The sequence below is a fragment of the Lycium ferocissimum genome, chromosome 1, assembly GCF_029784015.1.
Source record: "Lycium ferocissimum isolate CSIRO_LF1 chromosome 1, AGI_CSIRO_Lferr_CH_V1, whole genome shotgun sequence".
Taxonomy (NCBI): Eukaryota; Viridiplantae; Streptophyta; class Magnoliopsida; order Solanales; family Solanaceae; genus Lycium; species Lycium ferocissimum.
In genome coordinates this window covers 8,965,009-8,974,292 of record NC_081342.1, presented here as the reverse complement: position 1 = coordinate 8,974,292, position 9,284 = coordinate 8,965,009, and the positions used below count along the sequence as shown (strand labels likewise).

At 36.5% G+C, this 9,284-nt stretch overlaps 1 protein-coding gene across 1 annotated transcript; it reads right to left on the bottom strand.

Annotated features, from left to right (window-relative positions):
- Window positions 1-5,559: 5,559 nt before the first annotated feature.
- Window positions 5,560-9,069, bottom strand: LOC132046605 (putative calcium-transporting ATPase 13, plasma membrane-type). The gene has a single exon (XM_059437290.1). The coding sequence runs from the start codon at window positions 8,821-8,823 to the stop codon at window positions 5,722-5,724; it is 3,102 nt and encodes a 1,033-aa protein (XP_059293273.1). The 5' UTR covers window positions 8,824-9,069; the 3' UTR covers window positions 5,560-5,721.
- Between the last annotated feature and the right edge of the window lie 215 nt (window positions 9,070-9,284).

Genomic DNA, 9,284 nt, shown 5'->3' with positions numbered 1-9,284 from the left:
TACAATGAGGAACTTTGAAAAACAAGATTACCAATAGGCATTGAGTTGCAATTAAGCTGACAAAGGTGTAAAAAGACCCTGTTGGACTAATCTAGAAATTAATCCTAACCACAACAATAAAGATCACAACAATTATTACAGAACCTAAAGATTAAACTAGTTGAGATTCCATCGATTCTCATATATTTACATTCAGCTACATAAAACTTCATTCCTTATATGAATCCTGATGATAAGTCTGACAATAGTACCAAATTTTGTACCTCTTAGACCTGGAGGCTTTAATTCTGCTCTAGATGAAAATTTCATTCTCCATATGTGATGAATGGAATGTATTCCACATTGGTGAAGGACGAGAACCTGGGCTCCTTGTATAGCTTGTGCAATCCTCTTCCTGATCCGATGTGCCCCCCAAGGTTCCGGACAGTTGCAGGGTGGAAATATAAGAACGTCCGGATCTGGGTGTGAGGGGATGATGGACGAGAACCCTGGCTTCTCCTCCTTTTGAGCTAGCTTTTGGTATATCAGTCCTAATTTGACAATATGAGTCTTTGATTCTTTCAATTTCACAACCTTGCTCATGTTTACGTGGTTGTTATTCACTTTTATGCTGGTGCATAAAAGCTACTACGAAATTGTTGGTGCTCTAATTGAATTTTATATTTTTTAGAGTCGCCACCTAATTTTATAACGGAAATTAGAAAAACCAAGTAAAAAGGATTTATCAAACAAGAGAAAAATAATTTAAAACCAGATTTCGAGGTAAGAGTTCTGGTAATCCCCTAGGGAAGGTTTTAAGCACCCTCGTATTAAGGACCGTAGAATACGATTGAGCTACGTGCTTCAATGTGATTATTTACTTAAAAAAATATTTACTTTATTCCTAAAACTGTTAATCTAATCATAAAACTCCCAACTTTTAGCAAAATTATCTTTTAAGGAAGAAGAGTTGATTTTTTCTTTGAGAAAATGTTTATTATAGATTAAGTTCACTTCATTTTCTGACCAAAACACAATTAAGATTTTTCTTAAATAGGATTTCCACTAATTTGGTCCAATGTTCTGATTTTGTCCCTCATACGTGTATATATATATATATATATATATATATATATATATATAAGAGAATTTTACTTATTTTATTCATTTTTAGCTCATTTGGTCAACCATATTGTACCCCAAAGCCATCTTAGTTCAACTCATAGTCTAAATGCATTCCCTCTGATTTTCATGCCTTAAGTTTTGAGTTTAAGCCCAAAAGGTTTTAAAATGACCTGGTAAGTTTGAAAGACAAATTTTATGCTTATTTTGGAACTCTATTTTGTCTTACTTTTCATCCAAAACTAACCCAAGTTTGCTAATCTTTGTGAATGAAAGACCCCAAATCCATTTGAGTTCATGTCCAACAAAATCTATTTTTTCCTTTCCTTTTCGGCCCAAGACAGTTTTGTCCGAATCCTTTAAACTCGTAATACTGCTGGTTTTCGAATTTTATATTACTTAAATTGTTTCGAAAAAATTGTCAAGTTTACAAATTACGAGCGATTATTAACTTGGTACGTGTTCGATATTTTTTATAAAATCGTTTGAAAGCTTTTTCCTAATCTCTATTCGGAATTTCCTAAGTCCTAACATACATGGGTTTCAATATTTACAAGCATTTATACACACACATTATGGAAAAAAGAGCGGAAATGGGTTGATGGATTTACCAAACCCATCAACGTACATATTGACAGTTTCCATCCATTGTCGGGCCTTTATTCGCGACCGCTGCTACAAATGTGATGGGGCTGGCTCGATAATATATGCATCTTGGGCCTCCGGCCCAACGTGTCATGCAGGATATGAAAAGTCCGTTGGACTTGTATTTGGGTAGTTTCATGCACAAAAATAAAGAAAAAGATGAGTAAACGAACAAGGAACTGGTACCAAACTAAATGTTTTTACACAAACTCAAACAACACAAATTTGTATCTAAAAGTTGATTTAGCTACAATTAGTAAAACTCAAAATTTGGAGGATGCATTATACATCAACAGGATACTGCCTGAGGATATTTATTTAAACGGAAAAGGGCCAAAAATACCCTTATCCTATGGGAAATGGTTCATAAATACCCTTTATCCACCTTTTGATCTAAAAATACTCCTAACCTATTTTTTTTGGCTCAAAAATACCCTCAAACTAACTGATGGTTATTTTGCAATTTAAAGTAGCCACGTGTCATATTATGATTCGCCATTAAATAAAAAATAAAACCCATCCAATTATTAAATTCAAATCCCGCCCCTAGTTACTTCATTCTTATTCTTTCCAACAATGGCATGGAATTGTTCATCTTCTTCGACCGAACTGACCCATATCAAAATCCACAGTGCTTAACCCGGCTGTAGCTTTTTCATACCCATTTTTCTCCAAATCCCCATATCCACACGTGCCACCCACAACATCACGTGGATCCGCGGCGGCGTAGCAGGTAGCGCGTGCCGGCCGCTACTCGGACTGGAAAGTGCAGGGGTAATAAGAGGAGGAGAAGAAAGTGACCAGTTGTAGTGAGAATGGACTAATGGGGTTGGAGAAACGAGTATGAATTGACTAACAGTGATAGTAGTAGCATAATTACAAGATTTAAATTGGACTGAATGTATATTTCTCACTACTTATAGAAAGATTCATCTTGAGCTATTAAAGAGATGGCTTTTAGTATTAGGACTAAGACGATGCTGTGCAAAAAACCAGTGAAAACAATCGGGTTCAAAATCAGTCCAAAACTGGTCCAAAATCAGTGCAGTTCCAGGCCATTGTTGGAAGAATACGATGAAGTAAGTAGGGACGGAGTTGGGTTTAAAGAAACTGGTCAAATTATTAGGGGCGGATTTGGATTTAATAATTGGATGGGTTTAATTTTTTAATTAATGGCGAATTATAATATGACACGTGGCTACTTTAAATTGCAAAATAACCATCAGTTAGTTTGAGGGTATTTTTGAGAAAAAAAATAGATTAGGGGTATTTTTAGACCAAAAGGTGGATAGAGGATATTTATGAACCATTTTTCATAGGATGAGGGTATTTTTGGCCCTTTTCCGTTTAAACAAATAAGGAAAAAGCAAACTTAGTATTGCATTCTCCAGCTCACTGTCAAAATCTTAAAGTAGTGTTTGACTAAACCTCAAACATAAACAAATAAAGCCTCAATTCGAACCATCCTTCATCATGTTGGGATGTAGAAAAAAACAGATTCTGCTCACAATTCTTAACTATACATACTTCAACAAGCAAAACCCAAATACAAAGTGCTTTAACGGATTTCAAGATAAGACTTTAAACTATGGATTCATTAAGCATAAGCAGATTCGAAATAACCCTTTTAACTAGTCATTTCACTGAGACAGCTCGTCGACATAGCACTATGTTATGGAGAGAATGATAAATCATTTTTTTGAAGAAGGATTACATAGAAACCAATTCAGATTTTTTAGAAGAAGGATTACATAGAAACCAATTCAGATTTTTTAGATGGGGCTGCCAGTTGATTATGGCTCAAGTCTATGAGTGATGTCCAGGAAAAAAATGGAGAGGGTTCTGTTTATAGAACACCAAATGGCTAGGGTTCTAGCTTTTCAATCGATGTGGGACGGACTTGAAACTGAAATTCGTCGTGAAGGGAATCAGTCGGTTTCTTTGCTCAGGCTTAGGGTTCGTTTAGTTTTGATTTATTTGGATTAAGGGGCCTTTGGGCGTGTTTAAAGAAAATGGGCCGGGGCGGACAGGAATTGGGCTGAAGCATTTGGGATATTTCCCTTTAAGATTTAGCAGATGGCCAAAATTTTGGGATTCAAAGTAGCCTCTTGTATTTAAATTGTAGCACTAATAGCCAAATTGCTAAAAATTGAAATTCAATACTTTACAAAATCAAACCAATTTTAATACTTAGCTAGATTTAAGTAAAATTGAGATGAAATAATCATTCAATTAATTAATTAAGCTTCTTGACTTTAACAAAGTAAAATATGCTAAATTGACAATTAAATTGCATATTTGATTAAAACCCTTACCTTTTTGTGTAAATTGATTTTCAAATAGACATAATTAATATTTAGGAAATATATAATACATATATTAGGGTATTTTGCCAAATGACAATGACAAAATATCACCAAAAACCGTTTTCACTATATTTTCGATTTTCTGAGTAACTATTCTACTATGTTTGGAATTCAAGAAGCTTAACTAGTTAATTTGAATTTTTGAAAAATTATGTGTTAACTGTGGTTTAGGCATGATCACAGCATGTATGTATATTTTAAGATAGGAGAGGTTTGCTCGCGTTTGATTTGCCGATATAGGAGAAGCGAGTATTGTGAATAGCTGCATTGCATCAGTTTATATTGCTAAAATGGAACAGGTAGGTCTTCTCCCTTCTAATATTACACATTTTCAAATTTTCTAGTTCTGAATCAAGCTAAAAACAAGTTTTGTGGCGTTTGAATTTTATAATGTGATGTGAATAGTGAAAAATTAGTTTGTGTATTTTTGGATTGATTTATTACTTGTAGGAGGTGGAATACACACAAGCAAAGTTATTTTTTTCCACAAGCATGACACTAAAGACAAAGACATCAGAGGTGGATCCAAAATTTGAAATATTTGGATTTCCACAAAGAACTTGAAATTAATATACTGTCCAAAAAAAAATAATATATATATACTATAATAATCGGGTCCAGAATCAAATATCTAAAGATATTTAGTCGGTTTCTTAATACATAATATTATATGGGCAAAAGCTATTGAGTTCACGTGAATCCTAATTTATTAGTATTTTAGCTTTGCCCCTGGAAGACATAACATAATGAAGACGACAGATGCAATTAAACCGCTTCATTTAAGCATAGTATTAATTTTTTATTTTTTTATTTTGGTAAACCAAGAAAGATTACCATAAACAAATAACATTTACACCTAAGACCACTCTAAAGATGCTAGCATAGTATTACATTATTACATCATATTATTAGACTTGCTGGTTCCCTGAGTTCCTTCAAGTACTTCAGAAATGGAATTTTTTTTCCTTCCTCCTAGCACCAGTATTATTAGATCTTCCAAAAGAACTTACTCTTAAAATTCAGTTGCTTAACTCTTGCTGCATCAGATTGCGAGCGTAGACCAAAGAACCGTTAGGTTGTCAAGAACATTTCAGTAGAATAGGCGAACACTCCATGCCCATTGATGGACTATGAGGGGGGAAAGCGAATGGAAACCGAATCATTTGACTGACCCCTTCGTAGTTCATTTGTTAAGGTTAGGTATGGGTGGAACCAACTAGAATTGCAAACCGCACAAGCAAAGTTGGGAAATAGTAAATGTCAGTCTAAAGCTTCACAGCTTTGAGTATATTATCAGCTAAGGTATGTTGCGTCTACCATCATGAATAAACTAGTGATTGAAAATAATTAAAGCCTGATACTATATTTAACAATGTGCAACTAGAATGTGAAGGAAGGTGTAGGCTTATTGGAACTTTCTGAGTCATCTTGTAATCGTAGTTGAGTATTCCATACAAATCCTTATTTTAAAACACAACACAGGAAAATACAAGTAATGATGAAATAACGGAATGTAACATCAATCAATTAATTAAATCAGCTACTCCTTATACTAATACTATTGGAACTAACTAGTTCATGAAAACATATATTAACCACCTAAATCTACTCATTTAAACAAGGCTCTGAAGTAATTCAACCTGAGATAACTGAAAATTGGTCTCTCTGGGACAGCTATGCACTTGACAACCCAACCAATTGGCCAAGATGCAGCTGCAAATCCAATGCAGATACCCCATTGACCCCAATTCAACCTCTCTGTATTTGCAAACTTCTTTAGAAACTCCACTATCACCACTTGGAGAACCAAAGTTATTCCAATGATTGCCACAAACAACTTGTTCTTGTGTATTCCCTCAAAGACGTTCTTCTTCTCCAGGCTTCGCGCATTGAATTCATTGAACACTTGGCAAAGAACAAACGTGTTGAAGATCAATGTATCGTTCACCCTTTCATTGATAGCAAAGATCGATTCGCCTTTGAATTGTAAGGTCAACAAAACAGCGATCTGATATAAGGCCTGAGCCATTAGATTCCTCCACATAACGTTGGTGATAAGTGGCTCAGTCCTACCAACTGGTTTCTTCTTCATGAGTTCCTTAGTTGGCTTCTCTGTTGCAAGTGCTAGTGCCCCTAATGTATCCATGATCAAATTTACCCATAGCAACTGTACTGCTGTGAGTGGTACCTCACCTGCTGAAACAGCTGCCACAAAATTGATCACGAGCGCGGCCACATTTACCGTGAGCTGAAATTGGATGAATTTCTGGATGTTGTTATAGACACATCTTCCCCATTTCAGAACTGTGACAATTGAAGAAAAATTGTCATCCAAGATGACAATATCTGAACTCTCTTTAGCTACTTCAGTGCCCTGAATCCCCATAGAAAGTCCTATATCTGCTTCCTTTAAAGCTGGCGCATCATTCGTGCCATCACCTGTGACCGCGACCACATGACCTTTCTTTCTCAAGCACTGCACCATTAGAAGTTTGTCAAAAGGGGAAGATCTTGCCATCACGCGAATCTTCTCCACTCTCTCCTTCCGTACTTCGTCTGTTAGGTTGCGAAACTCTTCACCTTCTATCACAGCTCCGTCATCTACTTCCTGATTAGGATGAAGAATCCCACATTCTGTTGCTATGGCTTTTGCTGTGAACACATTGTCACCAGTGATCATCTTGATATTCACACCAGCATTTTGGCAATATTCCACAGCTTTCTTCACGCCAGGACGACATGGATCTTTTAGGCCGACAAAGCCCAAAAGAATGAATGAGTTGTCTGGAACATTTCCATGCATATGTTCAGCTTTAGGCACTTGCTTGTGTGCGAATGCAATACATCGAAGGCTACTGGCAGCCATTCCTTCAATTATCCTATCACATTCTTCTTTATCTGATTCCTCAAGAGTTTTTATGTTCCCTTCTAGATCATAGTAGTGGGAGCACATTTTTGAAATCATTTCAGCTGCACCTTTCCAATGGGCATGAATTGTGCCATCAGTAGTGTTCTTGATCAGGACACCGCTCTTCTTTTTCTCCGAATTGAAAGCTTCCACGTGAAGAATGTTGAAATTTCTTTTGACTTGATCCATATCCATGTTCAGTTCCATAACAGCCCATGAAAGAATAGATTTTTCAGTTGGGCTGCCTGAGAACTCAAAGCTGGAACATGGTTCGGAGGACTTGAAAACACTACCTGTAGTGTTTAATCCAACCCCTAAATGGAATAGTTCAAGAACTTTTGCTGAAATTGTTGTATGACTTTCTGCCTTCATGTGCTCTTTGCCTAAGAAAAACTTTGTCACAGTCATCTTATTTAATGTGAGAGTACCTGTTTTGTCAGTACAAATGGTGGTGGCAGAGCCCATAGTCTCACAAGCGGAGAGCTTCCTCACCATTGCCTGATCAGCCATCATTCGCTTCATTGAATAAGCCAGAGTAAGTGTAACAGCTAAAGGCAATCCTTCAGGAATCGCGACAACAACAATGGTAACAGCAGCAGCAACAATTCCCACCACAGCATTGATGACATTATTCGATGATGTCTTGTTGCCGTTGAATTCTTTGTTCCCATTCTCATCTTCTGTGGTCCCGGTAAAGTATCTTACCAATAGGACAACAAGAACTAAGAAAGCAACTAGCAATCCAACTTTACCAATCGATGAAGTAAGCTTGTTGAGTCGTTCTTGGAGAGGTGTTTGCTCGTTGGAATCCCTGCTAATTTCACTCATCATTTCACCCCAGGTCGTGTTCATGCCAACCGATGTCACAAGCATCATGCCATAGCCATCGGCAACCTTAGTGCCAGAAATCAAGAATGGATATTGGCTTAGGTTAATCTCAACATGATCACTTTCACCTGTCATGCTAGATTCATCCACTTGCAAAGAGTGACCTTCTAACAAAATCCCATCAGCAGGGACTTGATCTCCAATCTTCAAGTAAATGACATCTCCAACCACAATTTCGAATATGGATATCTGTTGGCGCCTCCCCTTTCTAACAGCTTCTACTGGAATATTTTTGCTCACTTTGGAAAGCTTATCGAATTGTCTGTTTTGTCTAAAATTACTAATAGACGAAACAGCGATGACAAGAAACACAGCGACGAAAATACTCCCTCCATCATACCATCCCTCTTTCAGTCCATGCTCCTTCATTCCAAATCCAAGAGACAGAGCAGCACAGAACAGAAGTATAATGATGGTGGGATCTTTGAATGATTCCCATACAAAGATGAAGAAGCTTTTAGCAGGTGGCTTACGATACGTGTTGGTTCCAAAAGCTTCATGTCTACATGCAACGTCTTCTGGATCTCCGTTTATTCCATTAGCCGTGTCACTTTTGAGAGAAGCAGCAACACCATGTACACCTCCAAGGTTAGCAAGCTTGTCAACACTTTTATCTTTGACAAGCTTAGCTAGACTTGATTGATCAATGCCTGAGAATAAAGGGTGTTCTTGAACAACATCAATGGCGATTGTATCTGTCGATACACGGACATTTCTTGGATTGTAGTCAGCTCCATGGCTATAAGATGACACAAGGAGAGGTGATACCTTAGTGCTGGCCTTATTTTTGAAAGCTCTCGAACAATAGATAGCAACAAAAGCGAAGTGCCATCTTTTTTTGTTGGAGATTTCAACTTCTACTGGGAAATCATTTGCAATATTCATGCAAAGGTAATGCATGTTTTCTTGAAACATGTTGAACTGCTTTGTAGTTTGGATGAAAATATGTATAATAGGAGTAATAACAGTATGATGAACAATAAAAGCACAAAAAATCGAACAACTAATGAAGAGGATTGACTGTGTTTTGAATTTGTTTTGGTGTGAAGTACTAATTCCCTATTATATAGTAGTTCTGTATTCTTATGTACCGCGTAATTTAGTCGATGAAGTTTTGTCTACTCACTTCTTGGATATTTCCTCTTAACCACCTTTGCGTCTTTGTAAATGCATATCTATGGGTTTCCTCTATTTTCTTGGAGCCATGATCCTATCAATGTCAGTGTAAGTTCATATAATTTACTACTATATATAAGAGAGAGGATCACAAAGTTTTTAGTCTTCACATGAATTTTCTTGTCTCTTTTTACCCTTAATTAAAGTTTTAATGACTTTATAATTCCTCACACATTTTGATAAATTTGAAGAACGTTAAG